This window comes from Lacerta agilis, chromosome 5, assembly GCF_009819535.1.
Source record: "Lacerta agilis isolate rLacAgi1 chromosome 5, rLacAgi1.pri, whole genome shotgun sequence".
NCBI classification, from domain to species: domain Eukaryota; kingdom Metazoa; phylum Chordata; class Lepidosauria; order Squamata; family Lacertidae; genus Lacerta; species Lacerta agilis.
This window is the reverse complement of record NC_046316.1, coordinates 80,019,824-80,040,933: the sequence shown is the minus strand read 5'-3', so window position 1 is coordinate 80,040,933 and position 21,110 is coordinate 80,019,824. Positions and strand designations below refer to the sequence as shown.

The 21,110-nt window shown below is 44.2% G+C and overlaps 1 protein-coding gene across 1 annotated transcript in view; it reads right to left on the bottom strand.

The window, feature by feature from the left end:
* Positions 1-2,994: 2,994 nt before the first annotated feature.
* The window catches only part of SERPINI1 (serpin family I member 1), a 91,879-nt gene continuing 73,763 nt past the window's right edge, over positions 2,995-21,110 (bottom strand). The window contains exons 7-9 of the mRNA XM_033150592.1: positions 13,268-13,354; positions 8,680-8,769; positions 2,995-3,380 (exon numbers count right to left, since the gene is read on the bottom strand). Of these exons, the coding sequence (XP_033006483.1) occupies positions 3,304-3,380; positions 8,680-8,769; positions 13,268-13,354 (254 nt within the window). The 3' untranslated portion in view covers positions 2,995-3,303. The remainder of the gene's footprint in view (positions 3,381-8,679; positions 8,770-13,267; positions 13,355-21,110) is intronic.

Here is a 21,110-nt window from a genome sequence, read left to right as displayed (position 1 = left end):
TTTGATATATTTGAGCATGGCTATCATATCACCCCTTAACCTTCTCTTCTCCAGGCTAAACATACCCAGCTCCCTAAGCCGTTCCTCATAAGGCATCGTTTCCAGGCCTTTGACCATTTTGGTTGCCCTCCTCTGGACACGTTCCAGCTTGTCAGTATCCTTCTTGAACTGTGGTGCCCAGAACTGGACACAGTATTCCAGGTGAGGTCTGACCAGAGCGGAATACAGTGGTACTATTACTTCCCTTGATCTAGATGCTATACTCCTATTGATGCAGCCCAGAATTGCATTGGCTTTTTTAGCTGCTGCATCACACTGTTGACTCATGTCAAGTTTATGGTCTACCAAGACTCCTAGATCTTTTTCACATGTACTGCTCTCAAGCCAGGTGTCACCCATCCTGTATTTGTGCCTTTCATTTTTTTTGCCCAAGTGTAGTACTTTACATTTATCCCTGTTAAAATTCATCTTGTTTGCTTTGGCCCAGTTCTCTAATCTGTTAAGGTCATTTTGAATTGTGATCCTGTCCTCAGGGGTATTAGCCACCCCTTCCAATTTGGTGTCATCTGCAAACTTGATCAGGATGCTCTCAAGCCCATCATCCAAGTCATTGATAAAGATGTTGAATAAGACTGGGCCCAAGACAGAACCCTGTGGCACCCCACTAGTCACTTCTCTCCAGGATGAAGAGGAGCCGTTAATGAGTACCCTTTGTGTTTGGTCAGTCAGCCAGTTACAAATCCACTGAATGGTAGCCTTGTCCAGCCCACATTTTACCAGCTTCTTTACAAGAACATCATGGGGCACCTTGTCAAAGGCCTTGCTGAAATCAAGATAGGCTACATCCACAGCGTTCCCTTCATCTAATCAGGTGACTTCATCTAATTCCCTTCATCTAATCAGGTGACTTGCACTAATCAGGTGACTTCATTAAATATAACCCAGCAAGTCTAAGGCTGCAACCGTGTATGTGGTTAAATTGGGAGTAAGTTCCTCTGAACACCAAGGAACTGATTTCTGAGTATACATGTGTAAGGTTGCACTTTTAGTCACAACAATCCGTACCTGGATTGGGACCAGTGTTCTAGTTACACAACTGAAGCGAAGTGCTATTGTAATGCTCATTTGCTACATTCACAAGCAACCCAGAGAGTCGCAGAAGGCATCACATGAATTCCTGTAAATCTGCTTGCAAGGAGCCACATTAAAACCTGATAAATTATTAACTTTCTCGTATTGATTATGAAGTTTTGCCGTTTACAAGAGCAGCTACTCAATTTCAAGCTGGCAGAGCCGTTACTACATTACAGCAGTTCCCAAAATTCTAAAAACTGAACTCTCTCTCTTTGTATATATATGGAATTAAAGTGGCAGGCACACATCAATCCTACACCCTGGAAAATTAACCTTGAGATTGAGTAAATATTACCCTCAGAGATGTGTTTCCAACACCCTTTCTAGGTCTTTGCATGAATCTATGGTTTTGGCATGCTTCCTCATGGGAAAGAAACAAGCCTGGAACTCAAAAGACAAGGTCAGTCAGACCAGATTTGTATTTTGCATTCTCCACGAGTGATTTCAAAGTGGAGAAAACTCACCAGCATCTCCTAGCTCCCCACTGCTGCCAGCCATTTTGGGTTTTCCTCTGAATGCTCCAGAACTACACTATGCCATGATGCACCATTGTTCTGTGGGGCGTTCTGGGTGGGTGGGTGGAGTTCCCACCATTTAAGAGCGGTTGCTCTTTTATTGTTTTAAATTAGAATAACCTCAGAGTGATGCTACAGCTGCACAATACAGCTTTAGGGTGGTAGCCAATGTTAGCCCTACTCAGAGTAGACCTAATGAAAATAACAGGCATGATTTAACTTATGTCCATTAATTTCTATGCGTTTACTCTTAAGTACAACTTGGCTGGTTACAATCCTGAGCCCCACGGCATCACCAGCTCTGTATTCCCAACATTAAGTGTGGCGACCTGCAAAGGAAATCCTATGTAATTAGGCCTTGCACACACTTGAGAATCCTGTGGTGGGAGGGGCCAATGCAGTCACATGACCTTCAAGGGGTTGGCACTGCAACAAGGGCATCTCCATTCAACACATGAAGCAGGCTGTTGTCCTGTGATAGTCTGGGAAAAAATAAATATGGACAACAGAAGTGAGGTCTTTATTTGCTCTGCCCCTCCTCTGCAGAGACCACTGACCTTGAAATCCTCCCCACATCTTCGCCAGTTGAATTGCCACCCCCTGAATTTATGGTCTGTGAATGGAGATGATGAAAGAGATGCTGCCATTTTTTCAAACCTCCGCCTGAGGCTGAATGAAGAGGCCAGGCAAGAGCTGTGAGATGCACCAACTCACCTGCTCTGCGGGTTGGTACTTAGACTCACAGGAGGGACTAACTCCCAATTCAGCAACCCAAAACAATTTTTCTGCCCCACTTCAGCACGTACCAATTTCAGTGATGGTGATAAAATGCAATAAAACAGACACTGTGCTGGGATAGGTGCAGCACCCTGATGGGAATGAAAACTGCATCCTTCCCTAGTCATCAAATAGGATCATTGGATGAGCTGAAAGGGAGCAAGAACTCCCCTCCTCAGCTGATCTGCCTGTGCACAATTTGTGTGTGTTTTGTGTGTGCAAGAGAGTATGACATGGCCACACCCACACTTGCCATGTGGCCCCTAGAGCAGTGTTCCCCAACCTTGGGCCTCCAGCTGTTTTTGGCCTACAACTCCCATCATCCCTGACCACTGGCCTTGCTAGCTAGGGATTATGGGAGCTGTAGTCCAAAAATAGCTGGAGGCCCTAGAGAGCTTGCCAGTGGGGAATGTGGCCCTTTGGCTCCCAAATATATTATCAACCACCCCTTCTTTAATTATTTCTCCTAGCATCCAATTCATTTTTCCCCTACTGCATAGGAAGATACTGCAGTACAGAATTTGGGGATAACTGCATTACAGTTCAACGAGACAGAAAGTGCGGCCGCTGAGATGGTTACGGTTTTTATTTTAAAGGACCAACACAAGACATCACAAGGACGACATTTACTTTAATACTGAAAGCTTTTCTTCCACAGCTGTAGCCTGCAATTTCTAGCTGAAGTTAAGATCTGGAAGCTGGTTTTCCTTCCCCCCCCTCCCTTCTTCCTTTCCGTTTAAACCGTGCCTCGAATGTAACAATGCAAAAAAGAAACAAACAAATCACACGGCAAATCTTAAATACATCGACTGCAATCTCAGTGTGCTTATTTTCTTTTGTGGGTGGGTGGGTAGGTTTGGTGAGCCTTGTGGGGATTTTACAGTTCTTCAAAGTCGTGAGCACTTGTATTCATCGATTCTGGGTGCATCACTCTCCCCATGAAAACGATGGTACCTAAAGGGAAGAGATAAAGAGAGAGATGTACAAAGGAGGAGAAGGCTTCAGAAGGAGGGAAAGTGGTGTGTGTGTGTGCACTGCATCTTTCAAAGTGTATAGATTCAAGGCTGGAAAACTCATGGATAAAATAGCTCAGTGGTAGAGTCTCTGCTTTTTATGCAAAAGGTCCCAGGTTCAACCCCTGGCATTTTATTTATTTATTGAATTTATATACCATCTCAGGACTGGGAATGTCTGCTGCTTGAGTCCCCGGAGAGCTGCTGCCAGTCAGTGTAGACAATACTGAGCTGCACAGACCAAATGGACAATCCTATGAACAGGAAGTGGGCGAAAAGCAAGCTTGCCTAAATTAAGCTGGTGTAAAGTTACACCAGACCCTGTTGGGTTGTGGGGCTGCTGCTCCTGTTCTGCCTACATAGTGTCAAAACAAGTCTTTAAACAAGCCTTCAGGTCTCATGGCTGAGCTGATTGGGCTTAGGCATGGGTAGGCAAACTAAGGCCCAGGGGCCGAATCCGGCCCACAGACGGTCTGGGAATAATTGTGTTTTTACATGAGTAGAATGTGTCCTTTTATTTAAAATGCATCTCTGGGTTATTTGTGGGCCATAGGAATTTGTTCACCCCCCCCCCAAAAAAAAATTATAGTCCGGCCCTCCACAAGGTCTGAGGGACAGTGGACCGGCCTCCTGCTGAAAAAGTTTGCTAACCCCTGAGCCTAGCTAGGATTCACCCCAAGCCCCTTCTCTCTGGCCCTGCCCCTGCCAAACCCCTAGAACGCTTCGATTTGGGGGAAATAACGCCAACCTTGGCACAGCTGGCTGAGCCCTGGCTGCTTCATGCCCTTTAAATCTGGTATTGTGTGGATGTGAGCCTGCTCACGGGCAAATCTATCCATTCTGGTTTCTCATTTTTCTGGTCCTAAATTCTGTTCCCCCACATCTCTATATCAGTCTGCAAATTTTTTTCATTCAAAAATCCCTACGAAAGCTCACCAGCATTTTCGTGCGAATTTCTGCACAGCATGCACATTTCTGCAAAGCCCTTTCCCTAACAATGTATTTTGGGTATACCGTCCCTGCCAACGTATGCATTTTATGCACATTTTCATCCTAGCACATACATTTTTGTACATGTTACCCGGCCGGAGAACAGTACTGCAGAATTTGGTGCAGTCCGAATTTCAAAGGATGGCTGTGTTTTGGTTTGCATACCCTTTCAGAAAGCGTGAATTAGCTAGGGTTGCCTTTAAATGCAGAATGAGTCAAATTTCCTCCCACTCTGCCTGTTGGATAGAAGAATTCTTCATCCACTAGAGAACTATGCATGCGGTAGGTGGAGAATTGCTCAATTATCTGGTCTTCTTTTATGGCTTAATTTCATAACCAATGAGAGACTTATGGGAGCTGGAGGAAGGTTAACAGATAGTTTCGCACTACTATCGGAATTTGTAAATATTTGAGGCTGATGCACTCTGTTTTAAAATTTATATTGTATTGTGCTGCATCTTTCTGTAAGGGCATTTGTTTGTTTGAGAAGTGGATTTTTTTTTAAAAAAGGTGCCGAACATCACAATATGCCCCAAACAATCCAATTATGGACTGGTTTGGATAAGGCTGTGAGTAGAGCAGGCACAGGCAAACTCGGCCCTCCAAATGTTTTGGGACTACAATTCCCATCATCCCTGACCACTGTTAGCTAGGGATCATGGGAGTTGTAGTCCCAAAACATCTGGAGGGCCGAGTTTGCCTATGTCTGAAGTAGAGGGAAGTGTTGATCCCATCCACCAGACCCATCAATTCAGTCTCTAGGATAGTCAATGTACAATGGACATAATGTTTGCAAAAGGGCTAAAATGGGCAAAGTCTAATGTGGACATAGAATCATAGAATTGTAGAGTCGGAAGGGACCCCAAGGCTCATAGAATCATAGAGTTGGAAGAGACCACAAGGGCCATCCAGTCCAACCCCCTGCCAAGCAGGAAACACCATCAAAGCATTCCTGACAGATGGCTGTCAATCCTCTGCTTAAAGACCTCCAAAGAAGGAGACTCCACCACACTCCTTGGTAGCAAATTCCACTGCCGAACAGCTGTCACTGTCAGGAAGTTCTTCCTAATGTTTAGGTGGAATCTTCTTTCTTGTAGTTTGAATCCATTGCTCCGTGTCCGCTTCTCTGGAGCAGCAGAAAACAACCTTTCACCCTCCTCTATATGACATCCTTTTATATATTTGAACATGGCTATCATATCACCCCTTAAACTTCTCTTCTCCAGGCTAAACATACCCAGCTCCCTAAGCTCATCTCAATACAGCCCCCTGCATTGCAGGAATCTCAGTATGCTTCCTTTGATTTTATATGGGAGACACGGATAGGCATAGGTATTACTGCATCATTTGCTAGGGAAACATACCAAGCTGTCTTAAGTCGGACCACTGGTCCATCTTGCCTAGCAGTTCTCCTGAGTTTTGTGCAGAACAGATCTTACCCCAATCCTGCTACCCAATGCTGTAATTTTAATTGGCGCTGGTGGGGATTGAATCTGAAACATCCTGCATGCAAAGCCTGTACTCTACCATTCAGCTGTTGCTTCTTCCCAAGACTACAGGCGAAGAAAACTCCATATACTCTTAAATCAATCTGTTTTGTTAGATAGCAGGCAATTCTCACCACTCCTGTCCAACACATGAATAACTGATCATACTGGTGCACTGGGTACTCTCGGTTCAAAGTTTTAGTATTCTGCTGCAATACTGACGAGTGGGATATGACTCAAAAGGCGCAGCATATTATGAGAACATAAGAGCAGCTCTGCTGGTTCAGACCAAAGGTCTGCCTAGTCCAGCATTCTGTTCTCACAGTAGCCAATGGGAAGCCTCAAAGCAGGACATGAGCACAATGGCACTCCACGTGCTTGCAGTTCCCAGAAACTCATTTTCGGCAGCAAACTGCCTCTGATACTGGATGAAAGGAGGACAGCTGCATGCGCCTTTTAAGCTAGGCCACAAGGGAGTCGAGACGCTGGCTCGCTCTTGCAAATTGGCAGTGGCTCTCACCATCCTAAGAATGGCTTCTCGCAAGTAATTCTTTTTATATATAAATTAATGAGTTCTATATACATTATCTGGGCTTGCTGTTGTTTTGCTGCTGCAGCTGGGGGGGGGGGGAACGTTAAGTCCGTCACTGAGATCAGAGAATCAGTGATTTGTAGAGTTTGGAAGGGACCCCGAGGATCGTCTACTCTAGTCCAACTCCCTGCTACGCAGGAATATGCAGCGGCCCCATAGGGGGATCAAGCCTGCAACCTTAGTGCTGTCAGTACCATGCTCCAACCAATTGAGCTATACACCAGAGATTGTCTGGAGGGGTATGATAGCACTGCCCCATGGACTGGAAGTGCGACTCATGCTAATGAGAAGTCATGCCTCCAGTGCTGAGGCTCCAAGCCTGTGGAACAGCCTGCCACTATAAGTCAGACAGGCACTACCCTTGTTGAGTTTCAGACACCTGCTTAAAAACCTGCTTTTATTTCAAGAGGCCTCTGCCATCCACAAATGCTTCTCTGGCATTTTATAAATTCCTGATGTTGACATTTTAACTTTCCCGAAGTCTCTCTGTTTTGGAGCTTTCGTCTTTGTTTTTAAATTGTATATTTTTTTATCACCGTAAGCTGCTTTGAGACACTGACATTGAAAAGCAAGATATACATTTAAAAAAATAAAATAAATAAATGAAAAGCAGCAATTGGAAGTTTAAATTGTCTTACAGCCATTTCATATATTATTTCTTCTGCTGCCGTCCCCCGAAACAGATGTGTTGAGAGAAGCAGGAGCAGGAGCAAACAATTGTATTTTGGGATGTGTGTACAGGGGACTGAAGAGCCAATTTGCTTCTGGGAGGCCACTATGGCACTCAAGACACTCATTACAGAACTGCAGGCTCAGCCTATATTTAGGAGGCTTGCACCAGCATGACAAATTGCATGTTCTGCTGGAGGAGAACAAATCAGAAAACCCCATCATTATAATTAATTAAATGTATATAAACGCCCATCAATAACTATTCCCTGAGTGGCTTTAAAAAAAAAAAAGTGACAGCTTCAGTTATTAACATTTTGTATATTGTCTTGTTTGTGATGATGCTAAAAATACAAGGTGTTAATAACTGGAAAGAATACTAAGCATTTTTTTAAATAAAAAAATGCAAGTAACTTTTCTTGCAAATGGAGAGAGCATATGCACTTTTACAACCCAAATTAAACTCCCTTAGGTCACAACAACCTGAAGTTAGTTTGAGCCACAATTAAGAAATCTGGGTGAATAACAAAGTGCTTTTCAACTGATGATGAAAAGACCATAGAGAAAGTGCCAGACAAGCCTCTCTAGGGTGACTATTCCACAACTGCGGGGCCACTCCTGAAAAGGCCCTTTCCTAGGTGGCGATCTGCCTCACTTCACTTGGTACAAGGCTAATACCAGGGCATCTGAAAAGGTTCTTATGGTTTGGGCATGCCTATGTGGGAGAAGGTGATCATCATGTCATATTTATTAGGAGCCATCAAATGACAACTTTCTGGAGGTAAGAGCTGTTTGACAGTGGAATAGACTATGGTGGTGGACTCTCGTTCAATGGAGGTTTTTAAAAAGAGGTTGGATGGCCACCTGTCAGGGATCCCTCCTCTGTGATTCCTAAATTTCAGGGGACTGGACTGGACGACTCCTGGAGTCATCTCTCCATTCCAACTCTACAGTTCTATAATTCTACGAACGTACATGGCCCACCCGTCAGAGCAGGCATCATAATACAGGGCTATCTGGTTAAATAGGCTCACCTGGCTTTAGGCAGCTTCTTAATATTCTTTTTTTTTTAAAGATTTTTTATTATTTTACCATAAAACACAGAAAGAGAAAAAACATTACATAGACATAAACACAATAAAAACACAATACATAATAAACAATAATCAAAATAGGAATAATCACAATAACAACAAACAAAAAAGAACGTATACAAACCTTAACAAATATCTATCTTTATACTTTTCTTATTTCTAACTTATCTGTTAGGGGACTTCCCCTGTTCCCTCCACTGCCTTTAAAATCATATATACTCTTTAGGTAGCTTTATATCTTTTTCCAATAACTTTTACCAAATCTCTTAATACTCTTTAAAATTATTTAATCTAATATAAATCATCACTTATAGTCAATATCTTAAAATATTCTTGCACCATTAATATTCTGATGAGGATTCAACAGGAGTAACAAGAACAACTCAAAAAAGAGATGAATTCACTCACTTGTTCTTCTGTTCCTGACCACAAAGAAAAAAGGATGATCCACTATAACTTGGGGGTACAGCACGGCCATCCTGCTTATGGCTATCATTCCTGGGGAGAGACGACAAAGGGGCAACCGTTGAAATATCACACCATTGTCCTCGTATTACAACCCCCCACTCTTCTTCTGTGTCACACCATTGAGGACACATGTAAAGACAGCGCAAAATGGGAAATCTGAAAACACACGCACCACAACTCTTCTGTGCAAGCGCAGGCTGTCAACAAGACACACAGCTAGCAATCTCTTCTTAAAATGAAAAGAGACTTGCAAAGAAATGGATGTGCTGAGTTATGCCCTGGGAATGATTAACAACTGGCAGTGGCACCATTTATTTCTCACTGCTGGGGGAATGGCTTATAACTTACAAAAAGAGGCAGAACTTGGAGAGAGAGAGTTATGACGGCCATTCCCTTTCAACCTAGGAAATGCATTGTGTTCGACAGTCCCGCCACCCACATGGGTTATGCTAAGCAGTGGTAGAACGCATTGGGCGAACGTGGAAACCCATTCCCTCTTGGCTCTAACGGACTGTGGTCATTTCCTGCAACTTGCTCTGGCCTTCCTTGAAATCTAACATTTGGGCCTAAAAGAAATGCAAGCTCTTGAATAGGTTATTGCAAAACTTTTGTTAACTTACTCAGGTTACAGACATTAAGTGTGCATAGCACTTGTGGGCTTACGGTTGGAAATAATCACACCACTTTTGCTGCAGTGTTTACCCTCAGCAAGAGACAAGATTCTTTTTTAGGAGTTGGTGCAGATGTGATGATAAAAGGACTCCTGACAGTTCAGTCCAGTCGCAGACGACTCGGGTTGCGGCATTCATCTCGCTTAACAGGCCAAGGGAGCCGGTGTTTGTCCACAGACAGTTTTTCTGAGTCATGTGGCCAGCATGACTAAGCCGCTTCTGGCGCAACAGAACACCGAAACCAGAGCAGTGCATGGAAACACCATTTACCTTCCTGCCGGAGCGGTACCTATTGATCTACTTGCACTTTTTGGCGTGCTTTCGAACTGCTAGGTTGGCAGGAGCTGGGACCGAGCAATGGGAGCTCATCGCGGGGATTCGAACTGCCGATCTTCTGATTGGCAAGCCCAAGAGGCTCAGTTGTTTAGACCACAGCGCCATCCGCGTCCCGTGATGCTAGATCCCTGCTAACCACAGTGAGCAAATAGAGAGTTGTCCTTATGAAGGCGGAGTCACTCTCCCCAGCTCTTCTTAAGGGCATAAGAAAAATGCTGGGTCTAGTCCAGCATCCTGATCTTTTAGTGGCCTAATAGATGCCTCTTGGAAGCCCCCACACTGGGCATGAAGGCAATAGACCCTGCTTGCTGCTGTTGCTTTCCCCCCAGGAAGTGGTCTTCAGAGGGATGCTGCTTCTCAACCTGGAGGCTGCATATAGTCATCATGACCAGTAACAATTGATAGATTTATTGTCAAGAATTTCCTTAATCCCCCATTGAGAGCCACTTAAAATTACCGGTAGTGGCAACCACCACATGTGACAGCAAACTGCATAAAGAGTTTAAGTGCTATGTAATCTGGTAGGTCCTTTAGCCTGAAATGAATCTTCTGCCAATCAGTTTTGTTGGGCGGAGCGAATTCCTACCAACCCAGTTGACTATGCATGGTTAAGCAATTCGTCAACACCAACATTAATAAAGGTCAAGGCTAACAAGGGCTTCCCTCAACCCATGATTCGAAACCCACGTCTGATTGCACCTTCGGATCCTGGCTTAAGGGCTAAGTAAGGGTGGCATGCTCTAGCCATGGTTCCAGAGGATGGTCTAAAGGCACATAAGGCCACCGCCTTCCTGAATCTAAGCAAGGTCTGGAAAAGGTCAGTGCCTGGATGGGGAGACTGCCTAGGAATGACATGTGCACCACCTTGGGGTCTGTGATGGAAGAAGGGTGGTTATAAAGTAAGAAAACAAAAAATAAAATAAAATGATAATGCCAATTAAGAAGGGTGATTTATAGGGCAGATAGAGTCAAAGCTGGGGGGTAATATGGGAGAATCATATGTTGAAAATGTTGTGTATAAGAATAAAAGAAAATTATTATAAATTAGTTTGGAGATGGTATTTAACACCAGTCAGATTAAATCAAATAAACAAGGAATATGTGGTGTTATGTTGGAGGGGATGCCAGGAAACCGGGAATTATGTTCACATGTGGTGGGGGTGTAAATATGTACAATTTTTCTGGTAAAGGGTATTCAAGGAGATAACAGATACCACTGGGTTAAAGCTGACCAAAAGTCCAGAGGTAGCATGGGCTGGAAGGTTCACTGGCTATGAAGGACCTGCTCACAAATTTCTTGACAGCTGCACGAATTATGGCAGCTAGGAAGCGGAAGGGGCAAGAAGAATATAAAATGGAAGAATGCTATAAAGAGGTGTGGGGATATAGCTATTAATGATAAATTAACACGTGCCATTAAGGTAAGACGGGGAATACGCAGGGGAAATGTTTTTGAGGAGATATGGAAGGTGTTTGTAGAATTTGTACTGTTAAAACAGAAAGGGGTCAAACCATCGCAAGAGGCGTTGAAATTTTGGGAGGTTGGATAGTTACAATGGAATGGTCTCGGTGGTGGGATGCACATTTCTATTCTTATTTATTTATGTTCATTACTTTGTCAAAAGAAAAAAAGAAAAAGAAAAACAGAGAAAAAAAGGGAGGGGAAGAAGGGTGATTTGGCAAAGGGAGGGATTTGCTCCAGGGAGGAGAAGTGTTGGAGGATGGCTGGCCTCAGCGTGAGGTGGGGAATTGCTCCCATTCATTGGAACTGGGGTGGGGTGGGGTGGGCAGGATGACGATGAGGATGTACTAGGTTGGTGGGGTTGCAGGTGGGCACAGGCACAGGTGTCCCCCCACCTCCCTCACCAAAACTCTGGCCCACACCATAGGGGCAAGCAGCAGCTTCACACCCAGTAGGGTGCCTCATGTACCATCGCTATATGTTTCCAGTTGATGAACAGGGAACCATTGTCCCATGTGCACCGAGTCCTATTTGTCCTGGTGGAAACCTCTGCTTTTGTTGCAGAAGCTACAACCAAGGAAGAACCAGGGTGTCCTGGTGGAGATAACAGGTGGATAGGCACTTTGAGGAGCTGAATAGGAGGCTGAACTAGGGGAGAACAGACAGAAATGGCTGAACATTTGTATTCCTGAGGGAGAGGTCCAACAGCAAGCAGATTTGATTTTTAATACCTGGCACACAAAAGGAACAATGTAGGCGGAACATATTAGTAGAGAGGCAGGGTTTGATCTTAATAAAATTTGGAAATCTTTTATGACTGCTCTCTTGAGCTTTGCATTTTCCAAGGGTTTTAATAACTTTTATTGCGTTGACATGTGGGAACCCCCCCCCCCAGCAACAATAAACCTAAGTAAATAAAATGTCCATGCATGCCCAGGCATGAGAGTAATCCTTACTTGAACAGTTTGGGGAATGTGGTTTTTCAGCCAGAATTATAGCTGTATAATTGAGGCTTGCCGCAAAGATTATTTCTTTTTCTCCTAATGAAATAATTGGACCTGAGGAGATCAATTCAAACCACAGAAGAAACAGAAATGATTTGCTGGTGGGAAAAGCCAATATTTGCAAGTGACAAGCAAACAGCTCTACCATCTGGTCCTTCCGTAACAGTTAGAAAGCTGGTTCCGCTCCCCCTTCTTTATTCATATACAATGCCTTTATCCAAATGCAACTGAATTCTTGCACTATTTCCAGCCTACTTGGAAACAAGAAGTTCTGACTCCAATCCAACATTTTGCTATATAGCAGCAACAGAGCACAGGTTCCAGCTTTATGAATAGCTCTCAGACCACCAAGGACTATCTAATGTCTAGTAGTGCTGTGCATGGGTCCTCTGAACTGATTTAGGGCCTCATCTGACACTTCTCCCTGCTGCCTCTTCACTGCATGTTTAAAACCCTAATTGAGCACATAGTTGGAGGCAGGGAGAAGGAGACACACGGCTTGTCTGAGCTTCTCCTCCATGCCAAATCCTCACTGCCAGACTGCTCTCCCTTTCAACAGCCCCAGATCACTCTGGGTGGACCCAGTGAGGCTGCCTCAGCCCAGTCCAGGGTTGACCTTAAAATCATAGAATTGTAGGGATGGAAGGGTCTCTGAGGCTCATCTAGTCCAAATGCCCTGCGATGCAGGAATATGCAGCTGTCTCATATGGGGATCGAACCTGTGACCGTGGCGTTATCAGCACCACGCTCTAGCCAACTGAGCTATGCAGAAGCCTTGAGCTGGCGTGATTTGCTATCTGGCTTGCTCTGGTGCAAAACCCCGCTATCTAGCCTGCTTCTCACAATGGCCAAGCCCACAAGGTCTCAAGGATTCTCTGAACAAGTTACACCCATGTTATTATCCCATACAACAGATCAAGAAGTAAGGTGGAGGCGGTAGCTTAAATCTGAACCCAGAACTTTTAAATTCCCATCTTAGGCTCCAAATCAGTATACCCTGCCGATGCATAGCGGTGGTCCCTGTAACTGAGTCAATAGTTTGAGGAGGTACAAACCTGAGGCGGCGGCAGCTTCTGAGCCTTCTTCATTCACTTCGAAGATAGACTTGTGAACTGCTTTTGAAAGGTGAAGTTCTTTGTTGTCTGGAAGAGGAAGGAGAAACAAAGGTCAGAGGAAAAGTAGCGATGGGTGGATGTGTCATAGTTTCTCAGTTTTTTTCAGCCTCAAGCTTTGTTTCTGCCATTTCAGCATCACTTTGCAGTTTTATTTTTGTATGTGTGCATTTGGTATGTATCAGGGATTGTACACACCTCCTCTTCTAGACAGCTGGGCTCACATCTTTCCGTTTGTGCTGACCCTAAACATCTTCTCTGAAGCACGGCCCATGCATGTACCACTGATGTACACAAATCTGCATGCGCTTGTGTGGATTTCTCTGAATATACACATTTTGTACGCTATTTTGTTGAATGTATGCCTAATGCAATGCATTTGTGTGTTATTGATATACACATTTATGTATGCAACTTGCTGTTTAGGTAACCTTAGGTTCACTGCCAATCTGGCCTCCTCTTAATTCTTTTATCATTGTGCTCAAAACACCCACACACCAATGAAAAATTAAATATGTGGAAAAAAGAAACAGAAACAGAAATAAAATAACCAATGATTGATTTTGCAGTTCTTGGGCTTGGTATAATAATATAAAGTCTTAAGATTAATCCATCTTATTTGCAAAATTAATTACTAAATCATATCTATACTACTTTCTTTTAAAACCTTGCATTTGTTTCAAATGTTGTATCTTCAACCTGTCCCTTTCCCCTGCAAAGCTATTAGCAATTTCCAACTCTGTGTGTGTGTCCATACTTCATTTAACAAAATAGCATCAGGGGTGTGTGAAAGGTTAATTCATATTTAAATATATATTTAAGTATGTACTTACCTGTTTCATTAAAACATATGTATTCAAGTGTGTATTTTATCTCAATGCACACATTTATAAGTTTATTTTATCCTAGAATGCACATTAAAAAAAAATATTAATGGATTCTGGTCCTTTTTTGAGCCTAGATTATATTGCAAAATTCAGAGAAGTGCAAAATGCAAACAATAATTATACTCTAATCCGGTTATTGCTCCAGGAGGTACAAATTAGATAACTTCACTAGGTTATGCTCTCCCCATTTCTCCTAGTGATCACAATTCTCAGGGACACCTTGTGAGCTTGGCTTTCCCTTGAAAGAGATCGTCCAAAATTTAGTATGTGTATATCTGTTTATATACAGATGACACGGGTGGCGCTGTCGTCTAAACCACTGAGCCTCTTGGGCTTGCCAATCAGAAGTTCGGCAGTTCAAATCCACACAACGGAGTGAGCTCCTGTTGCTCTATCCCAGCTCCTGCCAACGTAGCAGTTTGAAAGCACACCAGTGCAAGTAGATAAATAGGTACCACTGTGGCGGGAAGGTAAACAGGGTTTCCATGCACTCTGGCTTCTGCCATGGTGTTCCATTGTGCCAAAAGCGGTTTAGTCATGCTGGCCACATGACCTGGAAAGCTGTCTGTGGACAAATACGGGTTCCCGTGGCCTGAAAGCGAGATGAGCGCCGCAACCCCATAGTTGCCTTTGACTGGACTTAACCGCCCAGGGATATTTTGCCTTTTTACCTGTACCTTATTTACAGATATACAGGTTGAGTGCAGGCAGAGGAAGCTAAGCTAAAACACTCCCAGCAATCCACCACTCTCACACCAGATTTCTCCAAAGGCCACATTTACACCATACATCTAAAACTGTAAATCAATCTCTCTTTGAGGGCAACTCCACAGAGCGTGTTGCACTGATGTCAAGTCAATTCAATGATTCCTTTAGCCCAGTAATGTCTACTCTGACTGGCAGTGGCTCTCCAGGATCGAAGGAAGAATGTCTGTCCCATCATTGTCACCTAATTCTTTTCACCAGATGTGCTGAACAGACACCCGTAACCCAAATCTTCAGCATGAACACAAATGAGACCAAAACATTTGCCCAACAGACCCTAAACTGGGAAAACAGCCTGAGCATCAAAATTGCAATTTTATATACTCATGTTTTGCATGCCTGAGCCTGCTTAGAGGAGAAACGACCGAGAGGAAAATCCTGCATTTCATTTTTGTTTTCTCGCCCTGCTAATAATTAAAAAATGGGGAAAGTAGCCTTTGTGAGAAACAAAAATAAATGAAGCACTGCATTTACCACATCAAGCCAGAGCTCTTAAGTAATTTAAAGATGGTACTTTGAAATTATTGCTGGGTGCTTAATTCAATAAAACCCAACTGTGAGCAAACCTTTCCGGCACCACCTGGGATGCCTCTGTTACTCACACAGAAAAATTAACAGCCCTGCTGTGGAGCCCATTAATCTTCTCTATGCTTAATGCTCAGCGTTCCTCTATAAACAACTTAATCTTTAAAACGGTAGAGGAGTTAATTTGGTGGTGTAAAAACAGGTCTGTGGGTTTAAGGTTTGCCTGCTGGTTTTCATAAGGTAAAGGTGCAGGAAAAGTATAAATCTCTAGGAAAACAATTTGTCTCTTGGATGAAATGCATAGCCGGTTCAATGCAGCTGCTGATTTTTGTGCTTTAAAGCCCAATCCTTGGGCCCGCTGCATCAGCACTTTGAAGGAGCTAAATGAAGATGTGGAAGCAGTCAGAAATGCTCTACTGGATCAAGCTAAAGAGCAACCGAGGCCAGTTTTGTTGCTGGCACTGGCCAGGCAACCGCATGCCTCTGGAAAGCTGGTTGTGGAGGCAAACCCGCTTCCCTTGTGGCCCAGCTGCTGGTTCTCAGTTTAAGGCAGGAGCGGGGGACTTCAGAGCTAGGGGCTGAATTCAGCCATTGAGGGATCTCTATCTGACCCTGGACCCTTTCCCCAGGCCGAATGCCTCACTGGCCTTGCCATTGTTTTTGCTTGGCTGGAAGTTGCCCTTGAAATCTTGACGCAGGCACCAACTCTATGGGGATGAGGACACTTCAGCCCGCCACCCCCCAAAGTAAGCTGGTACGGGGATGAGCCTCCGTCCATCTTGAGGGGCTGGGCCTCCCCGTGATGGCAGCGGGGCCTTGTTGGACCTCCCTGCATTGGGCATTGCTGTGCCTCTTTGTGGCCTTGCAGCCTCCTCCCAATGTGCATGACATCACAGGTGACATCACGTGCGCACGAGGGGCTCCCCCAATGCTGTGTGGAATTGGGGGACCTCTGAACTCTGATAATGCTTCTTGCTTGCCTGTATGAAGGGCAGAGGGGCATGCAAGTAGAAACTAGCCTACATTTGTTGTCCTGCCTACTTTTGCCTCTGGCCCCGCCCACTACCGATATGTGGCCCTCAGAGGGCTGTCCATAAGGGAATGTGGCCCTTGGGCTATAAAATGTTCTCTACACCCGGTTTAAGAGAAAAGATTATCAGCAAGGCTTTAGGAGAAATTTCCTATTGTTAAATAGGATGTTTAACAGTACGGTCATACCTTGGTTGTTGAATGCCCTGGAACTCGGACGTTTTGGCTCCTGAACGCCGCAAACCCGGAAGTGATTGTTCTGGTTTGTGAACGTTTTTTTGGAACCCGAACGTCCGGCGGGGCTTCTGATTGGCTGCAGGAGCTTACTTCAGCCAATCAGAAGCTGCCATTTGGTTTTCAAAAGTTTTGGAAGTTGAACAGACTTCCGGGAACGGATTCCGTTCAACTTCCAAGGTACAACGGTAAACAGATTGTTTTGGGAAGGCTCTCCTTCACTGGAGACAATGATGCAGAGGCTGGACAGGGATGCTGTATGACACTGGCAATTTGTGGGCCTCCAGATGTTTTGGGATTCCAACTCCCATCAATCCCAGGAAGCAGCGTTTATGGTAAGAGATGATGGGAGTTTTGGTCCAACAACAACTGGCAGTCCACAAGCTCCCTATTGTTGCTGAAGTTGCATCCTGCATTGTAGATCCTGCATTCAGCAGTGGGTTGAACTAGCACAGCCTTTTTCAACCTTGGGTCCCTTGATGTTGGTGGACAACATCCTCCATAACCTCTGACCACTGGCCCTGCTGGCTAAGGATGATGGGACTTGTAGTTCAGAACATCTAGGAATCCAAGGGTGGAAACAGCTAAGCTGGAGAACCTCCAAGGGCCTTTCCAACTCACAAATCCTATAGCAGAGGGACTTAGGATCCCCTCCGTTCCATTGGTGACTCCTACTCTTAACACGTTGACTGTGCTCTCCAGGTAGTCACAGGATCTGGTAATTGATAATAAGGCTATGAACACTTGAGCATTGAAGCAGATGACCTACATATCCAGTCTTAGTCTAGTAGCTGTTTTGTTTCCTCCCCTCTGAATAGTTTGTTCTATCCTTTTGCTAATGTGCTACTCTTTATTATTACTGTTGGTTCAACAGATGTACCAAGTGGAAACATGTAATTTCTTTTGTTTTCACATCACCTACACGCTCAATTTAATTCACTGGTGTGCTGTTCTAGCAACAGGCTAAAGAACTGTTGCTTATTCGCTTTTGCCTGACCCATTCTACTCCTGATTTTGTATATGACCCGGAAAGCTGTCTGTGGACAAACGCCGGCTCCCTTGACCTGAAAGCGAGATGAGTGCCGCAACCCCATAGTCGCCTTGGACTGGACTTCCCCGTCCAGGAGTCCTTTACCTTTTATGCACAGTCACATGTGCTCTGATGTGGCAGTTCTAAACACACACATTCACACACGGATTCTTGAATCAAAGGGACTTGCCTCCAAATAGGGAGCTTTAGGATCAGTGTTTTAATCCTGTCCTGCAAGCTGGAATGGTCCAATACTTAAAAAAACAAAAACAAAAAAACACAGCAACGTTGTGTCACGGCCTCTGTTGACTGTATTAAAGACAGCTCATGATTAAATATCTCCTGAAAGCTGGGGATCTCTCTGCGTTTCTGAATACGATGCTCATCAGGGCTTGTAGAAGATGAAGGCCTTCCAGTTAAGGGAAGGAAGTGGGGGAATCCAAATGGATTTGTTAAAAAACAAAAATGCCGAGACCATACAACACTGGTCCTGAAAGGCCTACATTGGCTCTCAGTACGTTTCCGAGCACAGTTCAAAGTGTTGGTCCTTTAAAGTCCTAAATGGCCTCAGCCCAGTATACCTGAAGGAACGTCTCTATCCCCATTGTTCAGCTTGGACACTGAGGTCCAGCACCGAGGGCCTTCTGGCGGTTCTCTCACTGTGAGAAGCGAGGTTACAGGGAACCAGGTAGAGGGCCTTCTTGGTAGTAGAAGGGAATGCCCTCCCATCATATGTCAAGGAAATAAACAACTATCTGACTTTTAGAAGACATCTGAAGGCAACCCTGTATTGGGAGATCTTTAATGTCTAATGCTTTACAAATTTTTATGTGCTGTAAGCTGCCCAGAGTGGCAGGGGAAACCCAGCCAGATGGACAGGGTATAAATAATAAAATTATTATTATTAAAACAAAAAGAAAGCAGGAGAGAAAAACAGAAAAGGGAGAGCTGAGAATTTCTAGATGGCTTAAGCTAGAATTAGAGGTGTAGTCTAGAGGGCTGTCCAGGTTGCCCTCTGTAGGATTGTCTGTCTTGTAGAATGCTGTTTTTGCCTCCACTTAGACTATGCTTGTATACTTGTAAACAGAGCAAATATTGCACCAGCCTAACACAGAGACTAGTGCTTAACAACTCACCTGGTCGCCACAGGTCAGCAAGCAGGTTGGCAAAGGAGGGACAGACCACTTTGTCCCTCCTCTACCAGCCTAATTGATTTCAGTACTAGCTGCAAAGGAAAAAAAGACCAGAGGAGTGATCAGTTTCATTTCCTCCAGTCCATTAGGCAGAAGGCAATTGTTTGACTACCCTGCTAATAGATCTGAAGCCTGCATTTTCTAACTTGCCCTGGAAATGCCAGTGTGGAAATGGGGGCTAGCAATTTGTAGTAAGGGACTGGTCCAGCAACTTGCATTAAGGGGTCTTTGTGACTAACCCTGCCTTCAAACGTTGTGGCCACACTGCAAGCTGAATTTGCAGCAAGACGATTCTAATATTGAGCATACCTTCATATTCATTTTTTCATTTGTTTGGTAAGGAGTAGATGTCTTTCTGGAGCAAGTTGTCTATCAACATCCGTTAAGCTAGGAAACATAACTGGAACTTCCATGTCTCAGCACAATGTATCTCCCATGGATCAAATCAGGTGGTCAAGTAGGCAAACAGCATTATACTAGGGTGACCAAATAAACTGGAAAATTCTGGTAATGTCCAGGGGTTGGGAGCTAAATTGGTGCCCAAAAGGAATTTTAAATTTAAAAATTTAAAAGCTCAACAACTTTGGACGATTGTCCAAAAAAAAGCTGAGCTGTCTGGATTTTTACTTCTTAAAATATGGCAACCCTATGTTATACTCTGAGTGATGGGGCCTTCTTGACTGTTTTCTCCAGAAAGCATAATCTAAGCAGGCGGTAAAAATGGATTAATTGAACGCTCCATTACTAACCTAGTTTGACACTAACATTTTTGGCACATCCCTACCAGAGCAGAATGTTGAACCTAATGGATCACAATTCTAATGAAGTGAGGCTGTTCTTTTCCATTTTTCAGAAAAGGAATAGAGCAAATGACTCACACACACACACTACAAGATTTACTTAAATCACGGCTAGCGCAACGTCTTACTGTGAAAAGATAAGATGCCTACATGATCTGGGTAGCCCTGCAATGCATAATAGGACACAAAAACTCTATCACTTCTGTTGCGGCCATGACATGTCTCCATCTCGTTGCGGCACTGACATAGTAATTATCAGCCGACTACTGTTGCTGGCTGTACGCCAGCTGCCAGTGGTGTCCTTACTGCTCACCTGAACCACCCAATACAGAGAGGCATCAAACCGCGGGTGAGAAATGCACAGGGATAAAGGGGAGAGAATACGCAAGTGAGAACTTTAACAAGCATGGCAGTCAGACCTAATTGGAGGTGGGAGTCAGATCCCTTAATAGAGGCGGGCATGACTAATACTTTGTTAAAAGTCATGGCAGTGTGTGGAGGCTTCCCATTGACGCAGAGGGCTTTTGTAACAGTTTCTTGAAGAAGCAGAACTCTTTGGGCAGACGGCGATTGCATTGTTCTTACGGAATGGTAGTTCAGCCAATTCCACTGTCGTTAAAAAGATTTGTATCTGCACAGTGATGCCTTCATAGATCCCCCCCTTGCTGTTTTACAAAGCACAAGTATCCTTTGCCAGACACATTTAATGATGTCTTAATCTTTGATTGGAAACTGCCTTGAGCACCTCTTGGTGGACAAGCAGCCACTCCAATTTATACATAAACAAGCGGTGGAATTGTTTTTATTTTGTTTCCCCAAGTTCCGCCTTTCCCCTGTTTAAGACTGCAATCCTAGACATACCTGGACCAGGCTCCATTGAACTCAGTGGGACTTGCTTCCTAATAAAAGTGCATGGGTGTGTGCTGTTTATCAGCCCAGTTGCTGGTCATTGGGCCATGGTCATTTTAACAGATATTCCTGCCCATCATGAAAGGAAGATTACATCCACTGGATTATATTAGGTGGTTTCATTATGTGTGGATGTACCAGTGTTTCACCACTGTAGGATACACTGGGCCCCCTGCCCCTCTTGCGCTGTCCCTACATAGTGTCAAAAGGGCAATCTTTAATAGTCTACTGCCGTCAGTTGTTTTGTGCACTTGTTAGTGTTGTTGTTAAAGGATAGCCTTCCCCCCTCAACAACTTTTGCCTCTCCCCCCTGAAAAAGCCCCTCCTTTCTCTAAAGACAATGGGTAGATCGGGTAGATCACTGCCAGTTTTTTTTAATACTGGGAGTAGATCGCAGTCTCTTGGACGTGCCTG